Below are 20710 nucleotides of genomic sequence, written 5' to 3' on the forward strand. Positions count from 1 at the left end.
TGCTGTGGATGTACTGTGTCTTGCTGCATTGCATTTGACCCAGGACAATTAGTGGGAGTGAAATGGGTAGGAATAGGTACGCACCTCTGATTTGGTTACCTCCCATATAAGGGGGAAAAAGCTCTCAGTATATATATAGATAAGGTAATTTAAAGAGTTATTTTGTTCCTCAATCGACTAAGTTTTAGGCAATGGAAATCCTTTAGAGCTCTTGAAAGGACCCAGCTTCATATCATCAAGCAGAATGTTTCATACAACTTAAACAAAAAATATATAGATTATAAGTTTATTGGAAAAGGTTTATTAAGGGGAAATCAAATGATTCTGTGCATTGCCATGTGGTAATAGCAACAGAGATATGTTTAAAAAGTGACCTTGATATTCTCATCTTAATGTACCTAATAAATTGGGATGAATCCTATTATTCCTTAATTCAACCTTCAAGTGTCTCATTTCCACTACTTTCATGTAACTTTTCTGTCTCTCAAATCTGGGCTCCCCTCTGTATAGTCATAATTTCCTCTCTATTCTTGCCTGATCAACACCCGTTTTCTCCCATTTCTACACCTGAAATGATTAGAATCATCTCGCATTAGTAAAATCTAAAGCTGCAACTAAGAGCCATTGTATTTCTTTATTTGATTAGACTCTAGCTTCTTTACTTCCCTGACATTTTTTTTTTTTACTTGATTAAAGACAGCTTTTTAATTTCCATGGCATTTTTTTTTTTACTTTATTAGACTCTAGCTTCTTTATTTTCCTGTCATTTTACTTGATTAAAGACTAGTTTATTTCCATGGCATTTTTTTTTTTTTTTTTTTTTTAATACTTGATTAAAGACTCTAGCTTCTTGATTTCCATGGCATTTTTTTTTTTACTTGATTAAAGACTCTAGCTTCTTTATTTCCCTGGATTTTTTTTTTTACTTGATTAAAGACTCTAGCTTCTTTATTTCCATGGCATTTTTTTTTACTTGCTTAAAGACTCTAGCTTCTTTATTTCCCTGGAATTTTTTTTACTTGATTAAAGACTCTAGCTTCTTTATTTCCCTGGCATAACCAGCATCATTGGTCCATGGTGTCTCTAAGATAAGTGGAATGTCATTGAAATGGGGACAGTTCATGATGCGTCGGAAACCTTCTACACCAATAGTCCCTTTGCCGATATTCTCATGTCGATCCTTGTGGTCACCAACCGCACCTGAAAGAACAATTCAGTTGCCTTTAGGGGCCCGACAAGGGGAGGGGCAGGGTGCAATGCCCCCGGGGAAGCATGTTTTTTTTTTTTTTTTTTTTTTTGGGGGGGGGGGGGTGGCACTTTTGGTGAAAAGAAGGAAAATAAAATTCCTCTTAATGTACTTTTAATGCATCATTTATTTATCATGAGTTGTGTGTATGAATGATGTGTGTATAAACGTTGTTTTGTGGATGAATGTTACATGTGAATCGTGCTAATGACGATCAGATGTGGAAGGTGGTGGTAGTGGTGGTGTATGTGGAGGGGCGGCACTTACCCACGTCAGGGCCCTGCTTAGTTTCCAGGTATCCTCCACCTATCTAATCTTCTAATGGGCCTTTCCCACATTGTAAGGAGGTTGGCCAAATAAAAACACAAAGTACACATCCTCATCTGCATGCTGGTGCTGTCTTAAGAGCTGGATGGTGTTCTGAATGCAATCATACTAGTATGGTTCTAGGTTCTCTTAACAGGGATTTTCCTGTGGGGCTGATGTCATGGAAATGGGTGCTTTGGGGGGGTATTGGGTTTGGTGGTCTGTTTTGGTGTGTTATTTTTGTGCTTTGGGTGTGGTAGGCAGAGCTGGGCGCATTCCTTGGTGCTTTCTGCTTTAGTTTGGCTGTGGTTAGCGCTCCCAAACTATCAAAGCAATATAGGTGCCAGTATAGTCTGTGGCCTATGAAATTTTTCTTTGGTATAGTAGATGTATGCCTTGAATGGATAACTCACTCACAAGGAAGAGGAAGTCCTTGATAAGTAAATAGAATTAAAGATAGATTTTAATGCATCTTGTGTTATAATTCTCGATACTTTATTTTTAATTCCTAGAAAAATGTCTGTTTATTTTGCTGATTGTTGGAAACCAAAATTGTGGAAGTGTCTTCAAGTGTGGTGTTTTTTTTTATGAATTGTTTTGTTTGCAGATGGTAAATAGATTTCCCTTCTGTTGTCCCACATATGTGCTTGTGGTTGATCTTAGTAGGTTTTTCCTATTTCATTTTTCCTGTCAAATCTCTGATGTGTGGGCTGAAGGTCATATGACATCTGAATTGCTTGTTGGTTGTATTGAGGAAGTTGTCTGGTGGAGTCGTTGCTAGAATTAACATGTTTAGTTCATGGAGTTGTTCTAATATTTTGGTTCCTCTAAGGTCTGCTGTTTGTGTGCTCAGCCATACTGGGTGGTGTATGTTTATGTCACCTGGAAATTTGTTGGTGAGTTGACATATTGAAGTTCAGAGGTACCCCAGGGGTCTGATGTGGATTGTTTATAGATATTTGTAATGTTTTTTTTTTAATCAGTGTATTGGGATTATCTGTTGTGGTGTTAGTGATTTAGTGTCTTTTGTTCTATTGGAGAAAGGATAAATGAAGTGGCCTTGCTGTGGATGTGCTGCATCTTGCGACACTGCTTCTGATCCAGGGCAGTGGACAAGATGCAGGGATGACCCATCATCCAGGAGGTGCCAAGATAAGAGGGAGGGAAGAGGGTAAAGGGTAGAGGGGAGTGGAGTATGTAGGTTGATGGAATGGGTGGGAGTAGTTCCTATGCCTTTTTTTTTTTGGCTACCTCCCGTGTAAGGGGGAAAAAGCCTTTGGTATATGTATGTATGTATGTATTCTATTTATCTTTTTTAAATCAGTGTATTGTGATTATCTGTTGTGATGTTAGTGATTCAGTTTCTTTTGTTCTATTGGAGAAAGGATGTCAACAGAAACCCTTATATACTATACCTTTGGAATCATTCATGTGGAGAGCTCTGAGGAACTGCCATCCAATGATCTTTTCATAGTCTTCAAGTAAATGGTTGAAGCCTTCCTCACTACTTAGGTCATAACCTGTTTGAAACCAAAATAATTTTCATTTTAAGAAACATTACTTCCAAGCCATCTTTCATTCTTAAAACATACCTATTCTTCCTCAACCTCTGTTCCTCTTTTATCCTTCCACACTTCTGGTATTCTTCCTTTTTCCAACATGCCACTTCTGCAGTGTCCCCTTAACACATATAACATCTTTGAAATATAAAATTACTAATTGTGGTCAATCTATTATATGTGTTCATGGTAATGAAATTATATATTGTAAATATTGTTGTCACATACAAGGATAGCCCTTATACAGTAAGTCCATGTGTCCGTGGTAATGAAATTGTATATTGTAAATATTGTTGTCACATACAAGGATAGCCCTTATACAGTAAGTCCTCGTTATACGGTACACATGCGTTCCTGAAAACCTTACCGCAGATTGAAATTACCGTATACCAAACCCATTATAACATGTAATAATAGGATATGGCAGACGTACCTTCTCCCTGCTCTTTCCTCTTCAAAATATCTAGTGGATACCGTATTCTGTGGATTTTTCTTACCGTATATAGAATCGAGGGTAGTAATTACCAAATACCGTAACTGTGAATTTACCGGATAAAGAATTACCGTATAAGGAGGACTCACTGTATTGTAAATAGTCTCTATATGTAACATAATTGCATAAATTGTACAAAGCATTAAAATATTCACTGTGTATAGTTTATGTGGTGGCGGATGAAAAAACCAATAACAAGTCCAGAAGAGATTTGAATTTTCATTAACCTTAACTTGAGGACAATACCCATTTACCATGATGTGGTAACTGACTACATCACCTTTTCTTTTCAATTTGATCACCTTCAGTACTTCTCAGCGTTTAACAAGAAGGGTATTTCTCGTGAGCAAGGAAGGAAGCAGGCAGGAGATAAGGATACATGGAGAGTGGTTGTGTATGGATGATACTGTAAGGGAGGGGGGGGGCATGAGGTGGGGGGTAGGGAGTGGTTATGTATGAATGATGTTTTGATGCAACCCAAAGTGATTTCTCCCCGTCTTTTTTTTTTTCTCTCTCTCTTCTGTATAAGGGGATGGAGAGGGGGGGATTGACAATTAAGTGAAGCAGCTTTGCTGTGGATGTGCTGTCTCTTGCTTCTGACCCAGGGCAGTGGACGGGATACAGGGATGACCTGTCATCCATGAGGAGCTACAGTGAGACAGAAGAAAATGTGGTGGAGGGGAGTGGAATGGGTGGGAGTGGGTACTTGCCTTTTGACTTGGCTACCCCCCCCCCCTTATAAGGGGGAAAAGACCTTGGCATACAGACAAAGACAATTGTAAACTTACCTGCTGCATGAGCATGGCAGGTATCAAGGCATACACCAACACGAGATTTGTCCTCCACATGTTCGATGATGAGACGCAATTCATGGAGATCCCCACCAATTGTAAATCCCTGAAGATGAAAACATATATTTCTAGACAGATTCATTGCATTAGGAACAAATGATTTATCAATATCAGAAAAACAAATACATATTTACCTTCAACTTTCTCCTATTGGATACTTTCCCAAATTTGGTCACTAATTGCTTTAATCCATCCTCTAACCATGCCACAAGCATACATGTGTATATATATGTATATATATATTTTTTTTAAAGGTTATTTCAGAAAAATGAGAGAGAAATGGGTGGGGAAGGGCAAACGAAGATGTGTTGGGAATAGAGTTTATTGGTCGAAACGTTAGGGCAATAAACTCTATTCCCAACACATCTTCGTTTGCCCTTCCCCACCCATTTCTCTCGCATATATATATATATATATATACAGGTACTCCTCGTTTAACGACCTACTCTGTTAACGACAACTCGGAGTAACGACGGGCTTTATGACATTCGTTTAACGTAAATCTCCCGAAGTTACGACGTCGTGTACGATAATTAAGTTGGCTGAGGCAAATTTGTATGATGTTATAAATGAACTTGTACGGTGGATATTACCTGTGAGGTAAAGTGTTCTGAAGCTTAGGTCTACATTACCATCCTGCAAGCTGAAAAAACTACCTGGGGTACAGTATATACCGGTAGTGGTAAATTTTTAGTTTCGACCAAGGGCGCAATATAGCAATAGAAAATTAATTATTAATTTTGTAAATTATAATGTATCAACGTAATATGCAATTTTGTGAGCGGAAAAAAAAGGTGCTAAAACAAATTTTGTAAGTAACGAAGTCATGTCGGACGAATGGTACACCATGTTTGTTATGATAGATGCCGATGTCGAAGAAATGAAAGGATGATAAATCCGTCTAACCTAAACTAAACTAACCTAACCTGTGTTTGATAAATCATTACCTGCAAATTAAATGTCATCCGGCTCGTCCTCGTGAGAGACGTTGGCAGACGACAAGATGGCGTCCCGATCCTATGCTACCAACTTCGTTCATTAGCATATTTTCTTGTAGCATGGTATTTTTTACTTTCATTTCCGCCCACAAAATTGCATATTACGTTGATACATTTTAATTTACAAAATTAATAATTAAATTTCTATTGCTATATTGCGTCCATGGTCAAAACTAAAAAAATACCCCGGTATTCAATATGGAATGTCAGCATACGCGGATTTGGTCATATATGGTAATTTCAGGAACCTAACCACCGTAAATAAACAGTAAATAAAGCTTTAATGTACTGTATAAAAGAGGGAAAATACACGAAAATAAAGATACATGTATTGCTGGACCTTGTACATACAGTACATGTACGTATATGTATACACTTTCGCTTAACGACCAATTTGGTTAACGACAGCGCGCTGGTCCCAATTGTCGTCGTTAAACGAGGAGTACCTGTATATATATATATATATATATATATATATATATATATATATATATACACATACATACATGAAAGACAAGGAACACAAGGAACATCTTGATAGAGAGGACTTATAACAACTCCTAATAACTAAGAGTTATTCAAGTGGTACAAAGGGAAAACAAGAGGACATGCAATGAAACTCAAAAAGGACAGCTACAAAAGAGATCTGAAAAAGAACAGCTTCCCACACTGAGTGATAGACATCTGGAACAAACTGGACAAAAAATAATGTATGCAATCACCATACAAGAATTTAAGAAAAAACTTGATCTTGTGAGACACAAAAACAGGTCACCACGAGCATAGCTCCCTTTCCCATAAAATACAACTGGGTAAATTCTAGGTAAATATACTTGTGTGTGTGTGTATGTATGTATGTATGTAACACACAGGAACCCACAGTCGGAGAAAGAATAAACTTCGAATAAAGAATAATCCTGAAGAGGGCTACAGTTGATAGCCGAAATATAGGATTATTCTTTATTCGAAGTTTATTCTTTCTCCGACTGTGGGTTCCTGTGTGTTATTTACAAATGTGCTACTACATTTCTATTTAGAAAATGTATGTATGTGTGTATATATATATATATATATATATATATGTATATATATACACACCAAGGGCTTTTTCCCCTTGTATGGGAGGTAGTCAAAGTCAAAGGCATCAATCCACTCCCACCCAATTTCATCTCCACATAATCCACTCTCAATCACCCCTCCTTCCCTCTTTTCTTGACTCCTCCTGGATGATAGGTCATCCCTGCATCTCACCCACTGCCCTGGGTCAGAAGCAATGCAGCAAGACAGAGCACCTCTACAGCAAAGCCACTTCATTTAATCAGCGACCCCTCCCCTCTCTGTCCCCTCATGCAGAAACACAGAAGATGGCGACAGATCCCTTTGGGCTCTGTCAGAATATCATTCACACATACTCCCTAATCACACCCACCTCACCACCCACTGCCTTCCATACATCACAACATTATTCATACATCATTCTCCACTCACCCCTATCTTCTGTCTTCTCCCTTCCTTCCTTATCAGTCATCCCTTTCTTTCCCAACCCCACCCTTTTTACCCTGTCCATCCATCTCATCCTTGGTCGCCCCTTCATGATCACTCCATCCACCTCTGCCTACCACATTTTTTTTTCTTTTTAATAATCTTTCTTCACTCATTCTTTCCACGTGTCCAAACCATCTCAATAACCTTTTATCAACCCTATCTCCAAATTCCTTTTCCACCCTTACTCTACCCCTCTATATATATTATATATATATATATATATATATATATATATATGAATACATACACATACAAGATTATGGAGGAAAGAAAAAATTACAAACCTGCTTGCTCATGTTCTCCAGAACACAAATGACTGAAGATGTCTGCTTATGTGCCTCGTTGATACTTTCAGCTATCAGCTTGCAACACTCTTCCCGGGAAATCTCGCCAAGGGAAGACCCTGAAAAGTCACCAGCGTCAGCAAACTTTGTACATCTCAAAAAATATATATTGCACACCCAAGATCTTAAAAGCATTCATCCATCCCTCAGGGGGGGGGGGGAATGGCTAGGTAATCAGGGATTGAGGAACACATTCACTTACTGCTGTTGTGCATTGGCTCACTCAGCAGGTGTTCGAATTATCCTCCTCCAGATGCTGGTTCCTTAGTCTGCTCGGCCATCATGCTCCCCAAAGAAAATGCGAGACTCGAAAATCTTACCTGGATGAAAGTTATAGTGGGGGATACCCAAAGCCTCACAACGTTGGAGTTCTTCCAGGAACAGTTTTCGACTCTTCTGCAACACCTCTGGTTTTGGTGATCCGAGATTCATCAAGTAGGATCCATGAGGAAGGACCAAGTGAGGCATCATGTCCTGTAAAACACAGGATGGAAATTCTCGATAGAGATGATTTATCAAAATGGGACAGAAGAGAAACAAGAGGACATGAAAAGAAGCTAAAGGACAGTTACAGAAGAGACTTGAAAAAGAAGAGCTTCCCACTTAGAGTGATTGATGTCTGGAACAAACTAAATGGAGAAACAGTGAGTGCCAAAACTATACATGATTTTAAGAAAAAACTGGATGTGGAGAGATACGAGAACGGGTCACTACGAGCATAGCTCTCGTCCCGTAAAATACAACTAGGTAAATACAAACACGGAGTAAAGTATCCAAGATAGAATCACACTTGACCTGTTGAAATTGTAGTTTGGGAGTAAGGTAATGCAACATACCTATTGTTACAGTATTGTCCTTCAAGTCTACTTTTCTACAATATTCCAGTGTTTTACATACCTGTGAAGCTTCCTTCCATTGTGTAACATGTTCTTTCTCTAAAGGCTTCGCGTTCCAAGATCTCTGACTCCTTAAAAACAGAGCAAATGAGCTTGCTTTGCATATCTCAGCATTCCCAAATGCGTTCCAGACACCACCTGTGTAAGAAGAAATGAAGAAAACACAGCACTCACTATCTGATAAGTATGTGTATATATGTCTCCACTTCTGTTTGTCTACTTTACTTCAAGCCCAAACATTTTGTTCTCCTAAAACACTTGTGAAAGTTTCCTACTATCATTTAACTTTTCTTTCTCTTCACCCGTACCACCTCTTTCATCTTTCTATACTAATTGGGAGGAGAAGGTAAGGGTAATGGGCAGGGGACTGGAGATTGTTAAAGAAAATTGAGAAAAGTGGGCCCGTTATTATTTCCTAATGACACTGCACTTGTGGCAAGGTCAGAGAAGGAATCAGGGGAGTTAATGACAGAATTTGGGAGGATATGCAATAGGAGAAACTTAAGGTAAATTTGGTTAAAAGTAAAGTGATGAGATGTACAAGGGGAGAGGATGGCAGCGAGTTGGAAGTAAGTCTTAAAGGAGAGAGGCTGGAGGAAGTGGATAGCTTTAGGTATTTGGGGTTGCATGTGGTAGGAAAGGGAGGAGTGGAGGTGGAAGTAAATTGTAGACTGAGAGAAGCAAGTAAATGCCTTGGGGGATTAAAAAGTGTCGTGAAAAATAGGCATTAGGGAATGAATACAAAGAGGAAATTATATAAAAGGATAATTATGTTGACAGCACCATATGAGGCAGAGACATGGGACTTAAGAGACGCAGAGGAAAATTTTTAAATGTGTTTGAGATGAAATGTCTGGGAAGTATGGAAGGCATTACAAGGTTGGATAGAGTGAGAAACGAGGAGGTGAGGAGGAGAGCTGGGATGGAAAAAAAAAAAAATGGCAGAGAGGGCTGATGAAAGAGTATTGGGATAGTTTGGACACATAGAAAGAATGAGTGAAGAAAGATTAGTAAAAGTTGTGGAAGGTAGATGTGGAGGGAGTGAACATGAGGGGACAACCAAGGATGAAATGGATGGACAGGGTGAAAGAGGCGTTGAGCAGGGAAGGGAGAAGATAGGAGATAGGGGTAAGTGGAGAATGGCTATGTATAGATGATACTGTGATGCAAGGAAAGGAGGAGGTGGGGGGTAGGGAGTAGGTCCACGACATGGGTAAGTGCCGCCCCAGGGCAAGTCGAAAAGTGACGCCCCCCCCCCCACACACACACACACCACCACTACCTTCCACATCTGATGGTCACTAGCACGATTCACAGTAACATTCATCCACAAATCAACGTTTACACACATCATCATTCACACACACACAACCCATGATAAATAAATGATGCATTAAAAGTACATTAGGGGGAATTTGCTTTACCTTCTTTTCACCAAAAGTGCCGCAGCCCCGGGGCATTTGCACCCCCCACCCCTGCCCCTCCCCTTGCTGGGGCCCTGGTAGGGAATGGTTATACATGAACAACAATTCGATGCAGCCTGAAGGAATTTCTCCCCATCTGCTATTTTCCTGCATGAGGGGATGGAGAGGGGGTTCACTGATTCAGTGAAATGGCCTTGCTGGGGATGTGCTGTCTTGCTGCATTGCTTCTGACCCAGGGCAGTGGACAGGATGCAGGGATGACCCGTCACCCACAAGAAACTAAGAGAGGGAAGAAAGGGCTTATAGGAATGGAATGGGTGGGAGTGGATACTTACCCTTTGATTTGTGTTATGCAAGAGTGCATTTTTTCTATGTATTATGTATGAAACTATGTATTATGTAAAAAGGGGTGTAAGTCCTTTCACCTGCTAGGTTAGATATGTTGCTTGGGTTGATTGATTTATGAAATTTTTGGCTTGAAGGCCAAGCGCTGGAGCCGGTAGGCCATTCAGCACAATATGTTCCTTGGGGTACTAAATATGTATTATTTGTATTGTGGTGTTGGATATGAATGGTTAGCATGCACTGGTACATGAATAATTTTACGTAATTGTTATGTACAACCTGATGTAAGAAATGATCTTGTAACGAAGTTTGTGGATGCCTTACGCTTTATAGTATTAGTTGCCCAATGTGACAAGGGCAGTTAGACAGGCCACTTCCTCTAGTCTCTCTCCTCCCTTAATACTCACTTCCAATTTGCTACCATCCTCTCCCCTTGTACATCATATCACCTTACTTTCACCCACATTTATCTACAATTTCCTAAACTCTGTCACTAACTCCATTAATCCCTCCTCTGATCCTACTGCACAACTGGCTTACCTCCCAATTTTCTTTAATTATCTTCAATCCCCTGCCCATGAATTCACCTCTCGCACCACCCCATCCACATACATATTGAACAGCTATGGTGACATGACACATACCTGGGAAGTCCCACCTTTAACTCAAACCACTTGCTCTCTCCATTTCTAATTCTAACACAGGCTCTACTACTCTCGTAAAAACTCTTGACTGCCCTTTACAGCTTTCCTCCAATCCCATATATCTGCAAAACCTCCCACAGCACCCTCCTGTCCAGTGTCATAAGCCTTTTCCAAATCCACAAAGGCCCCAAAAACATCCTTACCCTTTGCTAAAGCTTTCTCAAATATCTGTCTTACCACAAAAATCTGATCCACACAACTCCTACCTTTCCTAAACCAACACTATTCTTCACCAATTACTCCCTATGTTTCTCTCCTAATTCTCTAAATCAAAAAACCCTCCCATAAGCCTTCCCAACTACACTCAACACACTGATCCCTCTGAAACTACTAGTCACATTTATCTCTTTCCCTTGTCAAGTGGAACTATAAAGGCATTCTTCCAGTCCTATAGCACTCTACCCTCCCTTAGACACACACAAAGCAACCTTTTGTTAATGTATTTCTGAATAACTTGTAATTTAATAATACATACATACATATACCAAGGCTTTTTCCCCCTTACTAGGGACGTAGCCAAAAAGGAAAAGGCATAAAATCATTCCCTGGGTCCCATTCCATCCCTGAAAACACTTCACACCCCTCCACCCTCCCTCCCATCTTAACACCTCCTGGATGACGGGTCATCCCTGCACCTTGTCCACTGCCCTGGGTCAGAAGCAGTGTCGCAAGACACAGCACATCCACAGCAAGGCCACTTCATAAATCGGCGACCCTCCCCTCTCCGTCCCCCCATATAAAGGAGAAGACGGGGAGAAATCCCTTCGGGCTGCGTCAAAATTTTGCTCACACACACTACCTCAGCCCCCAACCCCCGTCCATTCCACCTCATGCATCACAACATCTTCCATATACAACCATTCTCCATTCACCCCTGTCTTCTTTCCTCTCCCGTCCTTCCTCAACAGACATTCCCCTCTTCCCCAAAGACCCCTTCACCCCATCCATCCACCTCATCCTAGGACGTCCCCTCATATTCACTCCCTGCACATCTGCCTTCCATACCTCTTTTACTAGTCTTTCTTCACTCATTCTTTCCATGTGTCCAAACCATCCTAATACTCGTTCATCAACCCTATCTCCCAACTCCCTTTCCACCCCTGTTCTCCTCCTCATTCCTCACTCTATCTAGCCTAGTAACCCCCATCATACTTCTCAGACACTTCATCTCAAACACATTGAAGTTCCTTCTCTCTTCCTCTCTTATGTTCCATGTTTCTGCTCCATACAGTGCTGTTGGCACAATCACTCCTTCATACAGTCTCCTCTTAGCATCCATTCCCAAATTTCTATTCCTCATTACACTTTTTAATCCACCAAGGCATTTACTCGCTTCTCTCAATCTACATTCTACCTCCACCTTTTCCTGCCACATTTGCACCCAAGTATCTAAAACTATCCACTTCCTCCAGATGCTCTCCCTTAATGCTCACTTCCAGATTACTGCCACTTTCACCCCTTGTACAGCTACACAGAAAACTATCGTTAGTAGGGGTGTCGAAACATTCGCTAATGAACATAACCTTATGATACCGAAGGGTTGGTATTTCTGGGGTTCGAATTGTTCGAATTCCTTCTGAATGAATATGAATCGAATAATAGTTCCGGAGTTCATATGGATTCACTATGACATGATAATCTTATTTCCGATGGAGACTTCAACTTGTCTCAAATAGTTTCGTTGTTTTGTGTCAAAATGATTAGCGTGATTTACTAACGATAGTTTTCTGTGCAGCTGTACATCTCATCACCTTACTTTTACCCACATTTATCTTCAGCTTTCTTCTATCACATACTCTCCCAAACTCTGTCACCAACTTCCTCAATCCCTCCTCCGATCCTGCCACAAGCGCAGTGTCGTCCGCAAACAACAACTGGCTCACCTCCCATTTTTCTCCATTTTCTTTAACCATCTCCAATCCCTGACACACTACCCTTGCATTTACCTCTCGCACTACCCCATCCATGTATAAGTTGAACAGCCAGGGTGACATAATGCATCCTTGACAAAGTCCCACCTTTATCTCAAACTACTCACTCTCTCCATTTCTAATCCTGACAAAAGCTCTACTACTCTCATAAAAACTCTTGACAGCTCCGAGAAGCTTTCCTCCTATCCCGTATATCCACATAACCTCCCACAGTGCCTTTCTGTCTACCCTGTCGTAAGCCTTTTCCAGATCCATAAAGGCCCAAAAAACATCCTTCCCCTTTCCTATAGCTTTCTCACATATCTGTCTTACCACAAAGATCTGATCTACACATCCTCTACCTGTCCTAAATCCACACTGTTCCTCACCAATTACTCCCTCTGTTCCTCTCCTAATCCTCTCAATCAAGATCCTCCCATAAGCCTTCCCAACTACACTTAACAAGCTAATCCCTCTGAAACTACTACATTCACACTTGTCCCCCTTTCCCTTGTAAAGTGGAACTATACAAGCACTCCTCCAGCACTCTACCTTCTCTCCAGCAAACATTAAATAACCTCACCAACCAGTCCACCATCACTGTACCTCCTTTTTTGAGACATTCTGCATGGCATCCATCCAGACCAGGTGCCTTACCTGCTTTCATCATCTTAACAGCTGCCTTCACCTCATCCTTCCTTATTTCTCCTCCATTTTCCTCACTCATCACGGTCATTCTCTTAGCATTTCCCACCGCAGCTACCTTTCCCTCCCTATCCTCCTTCACATTTAGCAACTCCCTAAAATATTCTGCCCATCTTCCCCTTACTGCCTTCTCCTCCATTATCATCTCTCCATCTGCACCTTTTACCTTTTCTTCTCTACTTGATTCGCCTCCTCTTCCTCTCTTAATTTCTTTCCAAAACATCTTTTTATTGCTCTCAAAATTTTCTGTCATACTCTTACCCCATTTTACATCTGCTCTCCTCTTTGCCTCCTTTACCTTTTTCTTTACTTCTCTTTTCTTTTCTTTGTACATCTCATATGACTCTCTCGTCCTATTTTGTAACCAATCTGTGTAAGCTCGCTTCTTCTCTTCTACAACCTTCTTCATTTCCTCATCCCACCATTCACTACCCTGCCTTCTATTTCCTCCTGTCCTTTTTGTTCCACACACCATCTTTGCACACTTTGTGACTCCCTCCTTGAACCATCCCCATTCCTCCTCCACACTTACCTCTACTCTATCCTTCACTCCCTCCCACTCCTCCTTCAGCTTCTTCTTGTACTCCTTCTCCTTTTCCTTTTCATTTAAAGAGTTCACTCTAAGCACCTCCCTACCCTTTGTCCCTTTCCTCTTTCTCCATCTGTCCTCCACTCTCAACTTACCTTCCACCAGAAAATGATCTGATATTCCCCCACCCTCTCCCCTTAGCACATGTACATCCTTAACTCTTCCTATCATAATCCTATTTACCACTACATAGTCCATTAAAGCTCTATCTACCACCCTTCCCTCCACCACCCTCTCCCATGAGTACTTATGCTTGACTTTCTTCCGAAACACTGTATTTGCTATCAACTCTCTTTCTAGACACATTTCCACCATCAACTCTCCACTACGATTCTTTCCTGGAACTCCACATTTCCCAACCACTCCATCAATTGGATCCTTTCCTACCCTAGCATTAAGGTCTCCCAGTACTATTACATTGACACTTCTCCCTAAACCCTCTATGCACTCATTTAAATCTATCCAAAAAGCCTCCCTTTCTTCTACACTCTTCTCACTGCTAGGCCCATATGCACTTACAAAAACCCACATCTCCTTTCCCAGTTTCACCTTCATCCACATTATCCTTGAGGAAACCTCCTTCCACTCCACTACACGTATACCTATCTCTTCACTTACTAGTATAGCCACCCCTTCCCTCCCTCGCCCTCTCTTCACTCCTGATAACCTCCCACTTACACTCCCAAACTTACAATCGCCCTTCCCTTTCAGCTTAGTTTCACTCAAAGCCAACACATCCCTCTTTCTTCTCACAAACATACTACCTATCTCTTCCCTTTTACTCTCATCTGTACCACATCCACACACATTAAAAGACCCAAACCTTAGGGTGCTGGTCCGAGAACTTCCAGACCCTCTTATGCCTTTACTATTACTTTTAGGAACGTGCCCTGTGGGGCTACAAGGAGAAGGTTGCCTAGTCCCAATCCCCGTCCCTTTCTTCTCGCCTCTTACGATCCAAGTGGGAATACTTGGTGGCAGTATTCTTTTCCCCCACCATAGAAAAAAAATACTCAGAGAAATGGTACAGGACAGCAACAAGGGGTTGGGGGACAGCATAACGGAGGGACAGTCGCAGTATAAAAGTGTCATTTCTCTATGAACAGAGTTTTCCTCTATCATAGACAAAATGATGTGTGGCTCTGGTCCGTAGGGGTGCCCCATATAGACCCTAAAGTATCGACTGCATGCTACTTTGCCACAATAACAAGCAGCCAATACCCCAGACGGGGTAATTTAATCATACTTACTGTTATTTATACTTATGTGCATAACCATACATTTACTTGGGTTAAAATTCATTAACCACTTTTCAGAATTTTGCATTGTGGGAAAACAAGCGGCTAGGATGTTTCAAACTAAATATTACTCCAACTTGTAAAATCTGGACTACTGGGATTTTCAAAGTATTAGACTGTTACGATGCATGAACACATACACACAGACACAAAATCATGTGAAAGGGATGGAAATCCTTGATAGAGATGATTTATTAAAGTGGAATAAAAGAAAAACAAGAGGACATGAAAGAAACTGAAAAAGGATAGTTACAGAAGAGATCTGAAAAAGAATAGCTTCCCACACAGAGTGGCAGATATCTGGAACAAACTGAACGAGGAAACAGTGAGAGCAAAAACTAAACAAGAAGTTAAGATCAAACTGGATAGTGAAAGATATAAAAGCAGGTCACTACGAGCATAGTTCCCTTCCCATATGATACAACAAGGTAAGTACACACACATATATAAAAATGAGCTATGCCACCATATTTACCTGCAGCCGAGACATGACATCCCATATATTTCCTTCCTGTCTGCTCCGCTGGAGGAGGACCATCACCCAAATTTTCATACTTCACCGGTCTAGGAACTGGGTTATCTGACAGCTGAGAAGGCAAAAATGCTGAAACTAAGCAAATCATTCAAAAATTCTCTAAAACAATGTTTCTCAGCTGGGGGGTTGGTATAAACCTATCAAGGGGTCTGCAGGAGAGGGAATTCAATAAGTGAAGTTTATTTTTTCCAATTCGTAAAGTTACGTGGATTTCTTTTTGCGTTATGGTTGTACAATGTTCGACGACATAAATCATAAATTCATGCGAAAAGAAAACCTTTTATAACAAACTGTTACATTCTATCTATAATATCTATATACCGAAGGCTTTTCCTCTTTATAAGAGGGGGTAGCCAAGTCAAAAAGCACATACCCACTCTGACTCATTTCACTCCCATCCACCACCCCTTTCCTCTCTCACATCTTAGCTCCTCATGGATGACGGGTCATCCCTATATCCTGCCCACTGTCTCGGGTCAGATGCAATCCAACAAGACAACAGCACATCCACAGCAAGGCCACTTCACTTAATCAATGATCCCCACTCTCTGTCCCCTCATGCGGAAAAAAGAGAAGACAGGAAGAAATCCCTTCGGGATTCTAACATACATACATATACCAAGGCTTTTTCCCCCTTACAAGGGAGGTGGATTGGACGGGGGAATGGGGGTGAGGTAGTGTGTGTGAGCAAAAATTTTTGACGCAGCCCGGAGGGATTTCTCCCCGTCCTCTCCTTTATATGGGGGGACAGAGAGGGGGGGTTGCCGATTTAATGAAGCGGCCTTGCTGTGTCCTGCGACACTGCTTCTGACCCAGGGCAGTGGACAGGGTGCCGGGATGACCCGTCATCTAGGAGGTGCTAAGATGGGAGGGAGGGTGGAGGGGTGTGGAGTGTTTTCGGGGATGAAATGGGTGGGAATGTTTTTGTGCCTTGTCCTTTTTGGCTACCCCCCTGGTAAGGGGGAAAAAAGCCTTGGTATATGTATGTATGTACAAGGGAGGTAGCCAAACAGTTAAAGGCATAAAATCATTCCCTCCCATTCCATCCCTGAATACACTCCACACCCCTCCACCCTCCCTCTTATCTTAGCACCTCCTGGATGACGGGTCATCCCTACACCTTGTCCACTGCCCTGGGTCAGAAGCAGTGTCGCAAGACACAGCACATCCACAGCAAGGCCGCTTCATTAAATCGGCGACCCCCACTCTCCGTCCCCCCATGCATAAAAGAAGGCGGGGAGACATCCCTTCGCGCTGCGTCAAAATTTTGCTCACACATACTACCTCACCCCCCATTCCCCTGCCCATTCCACTTCATGCATCCCAACATTACAAAGGATTACAAAGGCGGAGCATGCCGACAGGAGACCTTTTGATCCATATCTAGGTCGGATGCAAAAAAAAATCATATTAATAATAAAATAAATAAAAACTATACTAATGTAAATAACAAATAAAATACATAAATAAATGCATAGGTATAGTTAAATAATAAACAGGTAAATAGTAAATAATAATAGACATATAACTAATAATAAATGAAAATCAGACAGACAAATGATAACAAAACAAAAACAATATAAAATAAATTATAATCATTACAGCATCTTACTTAGGTATTTATCTAAATGATTCTTAAAGCTTCGAACTGAACTACATTGCACTACCTGTGCAGGAAGTTTATTCCATTCATTAACTACATGGTTGGCAAAGTTGTTTCTACCTACTTTCAAACTGAATCTATTTCCAAACAGTTTGAGACTATTGTTTCTTGTCGGATTCTCATTCAATGTGAAAATTTTGTCACTTTTGATGTTGTCAATTCCCTTTAAAATCTTAAAGACCTGTATCAAGTCACCTCTGAGTCTACGCTTTTTTAGGGAAAACAGATTCATGTGTTTTAGTCAATTTTCGTATGATTTATTTTTTATATTTGGAATCAGTTTTGTGGCTCGCCGTTGTACTTTTTCCAGTCTGTCAATGTCTTTAATGAGATTCGGTGACCATACGGAAACAGCATATTCCAAATGTGGACGAACTAACGATTTATATAGCTTGTTAATGAGTGATGGACTTTTGAAATCAAAAGATTGCACAATCAGTCCCAGAATCTTATTTGCTTTCTCAGAGGCTGAAATACACTGGTTGGATGATTTGAGGTCGTTACTGATAATTACACCGAGATCTTTTTCACTATCCACTTTTGTTAACGAATTTCCAAATAACTTGTAATCGTACTTACTGTTATTTTTACCTATGTGCATTACCTTGTGTTAAATTTCATTAGCCACTTGTAATTTATCTAAATCTTCTTGAATATCTAATTGGTTTGAGTGATCATTTGCCACTCCGCACAGTTTTGTATCATCAGCAAATTTGGAAACAGTAGATTTTAGTCCATGGTCTATATCATTTATATATACTATGAATAGAAGTGGCCCAAGAACAGAACCCTGAGGAACTCCACTTGCAACACTTTTCCATCCAGAAGTTTTTCCATTTAAAACAACTCTCTGTTTTTGACCATTCAACCAATTACTAGTCCAACCCAATAGGCTACCACTTATTCCATGCAAAGCTAATTTAGTAAGTAGTCTTTCGTGTGGGACGGTATCAAAAGCTTTTGCAAAGTCTAGATATATTAAATCTATATTGTTTCTTTTGTCATAATTCGAGATAACTGTGTTGTAGAATTCGAGTAAGTTAGTCACGCAAGAACGTTTCCGTCTGAAACCATGCTGGCTATCATTTATCAAACGGTTACTTTCTAAATGATGTTCGATAGCATCTCTGATGATAGTTTCCATTATTTTTCCTACGATTGAAGTCAAACTTATAGGCCTATAGTTATTTGGTTTCTTTTTGTCACCTTTTTTGAATATGGGAGTAACGTTAGCTAGCTTCCATTCTCTTGGGACATCGGATATGATGGATTTCTTGAAAATAATTTCTAATGGAACAACAATCTCATTTTTAATTTCCTTTAAGATTCTTGGATGCCAACCGTCAGGCCCTGGTGTTTTATTAACTTTGAGTTTGTCTATACACCTTTTAATTTTTTCTTTTGTTATATTTACCGTAGTAAGTTTACCCCAGGCTTTTCACAGGTTTCAGTTTGGAATTCACTTTGAGGTGTTTCATTTACGAATACCGAGCTAAAATAATTGTTTAAGATATTACACATTCCTTCATTTGAATATTCAAGTTGACTGTCAGCAGATATAGTGGGGCAGCATAGCTAACCTAATGTGCATTTAGTGATAAAAGCACCAAATTGGGCACACTTGTAGAACGACATATTATGAAGCGATTTGGATATTTGGCCACCACAGATTTAGCCTCTTAGGGCTGTGGCAGCCATTTTACAAAATGGCGGCCAGGTGACATTAAAATAGCTACCAGAGGAATTAAAATGGCTATGGCTTCTACATTTGTGGAACGATTTCATCGTTTATGGGGTCTATGGATGCGCCTCACTGCGTACTACAAACGTATGGGACTAAATTTCCGAAATTAGAAATTTTTAGGGGGGGGGGGGAAAGGGGGTATTTTTCAAATCACTGTGGCTTCTACGTTTATACTTTGGTGCGAAGTAGGGTACTGTCTTCAAGGAGGGTCGCACAGTCCCTCACGTGTCTGTCAATTGTGAAGGTCGCTGCCTCATGAAGCCGTTCTGAGCCTGCAGGTTGTTCACAGAAGAAACAGGAGGGGGGCCCTGAATTACCTGTGCTCGCTGAGAGGGACCTGGTGCGCTTGCATGCACCAGTATTATGGCTGTCATCAACAGTTACACGCTTTCGCTTTTCGGCTCTCTGTAGTTTTGTCCCGTTATATTTTAGTCGACAGGTTTTGTGATAAACAGCACTGTTCGCAACCATAGCTACTTCAATTCCATGACCTTCGTCAAGCCGGTGTAACTGAAGCGTACATGGAAGCTCCTTTAGTTCATTGAATCTGATCAGATTTTCGGCAAGGGAACTGTAGCTGCTCCCGACATCTTTTTGCTTGGACTGTGAGGGACGAGTCAGTGTCTCTTTCATGTCGTCTTGACAGATGATACACAGGTTCCAGTTCGTTGTTGGTGGATGTGACGACGTTGAGACAGGTCGCTCTGGGTCGACCAACTTGAAGCTCTTGGACATGGCTGCTGTTAAGTGACGACCACCATCAACAACCTGCAATGAAAAATAAATATAGTAGAGTCCCTTCCCCCCCCCTTAGGCCTGTGGCAGTCATTTTACAAAATGGCGGCCAGGTGACATTAAAATGGCTACCAAAAGAATTAAAATGGCTATGGCTTCTATATTTGTGGAATAATTTCATCGTTTATGGGGTCTATGGATGCGTTTATGGGGTCTATGGAAATTTAGTCCCATACGTTTGTAGTACGCAGTGAGGTGCATCCATAGACCCCATAAACGATGAAATCGTTCCACAAATGTAGAAGCCATAGCCATTTTAATTCCTCTGGTGGCTATTTTAATGTCACCTGGCCGCCATTTTATAAAATGGCTGCCACAGCCCTCAGAGGCTAAATCTGTGGTGGCCAAATATCCAAATCGCTTCATAATATGTCGTTCTACAAGTGTGCCCAATTTGGTGCTTTTATCACGAACTGCACAATTCTTCTGAATATTTGAGCTGTGCGGCCCCACTAATAATAGTGGACCAATGTGATTCCTAACAACCTTTTTTATCTCTAATGTAACTATAGAATTCTTTGGGATTCTCTTTGGATTTATCAGCAATGTTCATTTCGTATTGTCGTTTTCTTTTACTTATTGTCTTTTTTAAATCTCTCTGTATTGATACATAACTTTCATAGTCATTAGATGCACCCGAGCACTTATATTTCTTATAAGCCTGTCTCTTTTTAGCAATACTTTTTTCAGTTTCTTTGTCGAGCCACTTTGGGCGAGCCTGATTTGGGGGATGTCTGTCCTTAAAAGGAATGTAAGTTTG

The 20710-nt window shown here is 40.7% G+C and overlaps 1 protein-coding gene across 2 annotated transcripts in view; it reads right to left on the minus strand.

Moving 5' to 3' along the window:
* Positions 1–272: 272 nt before the first annotated feature.
* The window catches only part of LOC143027642 (putative endonuclease 4), a 40100-nt gene continuing 19662 nt past the window's right edge, over positions 273–20710 (minus strand). The window contains exons 1-8 of one of the 2 annotated variants that reach the window (XM_076189038.1): positions 19473–19955; positions 15689–15800; positions 8240–8376; positions 7663–7816; positions 7283–7401; positions 4393–4501; positions 2968–3072; positions 273–1200 (exon numbers count right to left, since the gene is read on the minus strand). In XM_076189038.1, the coding sequence (XP_076045153.1) occupies positions 1016–1200; positions 2968–3072; positions 4393–4501; positions 7283–7401; positions 7663–7816; positions 8240–8376; positions 15689–15800; positions 19473–19529 (978 nt within the window). In that variant the 5' untranslated portion in view covers positions 19530–19955 and the 3' untranslated portion in view covers positions 273–1015. Of the gene's footprint in view, positions 1201–2967; positions 3073–4392; positions 4502–7282; positions 7402–7662; positions 7817–8239; positions 8377–15688; positions 15801–19472; positions 19956–20710 lie in introns of those variants that run through there. The other variant, XM_076189037.1, reaches the window with a different exon arrangement.

This window comes from Oratosquilla oratoria, chromosome 8 (assembly GCF_046742065.1).
Source record: "Oratosquilla oratoria isolate Oo_2021 chromosome 8, ASM4674206v1, whole genome shotgun sequence".
In the NCBI taxonomy this organism is placed as follows: domain Eukaryota; kingdom Metazoa; phylum Arthropoda; class Malacostraca; order Stomatopoda; family Squillidae; genus Oratosquilla; species Oratosquilla oratoria.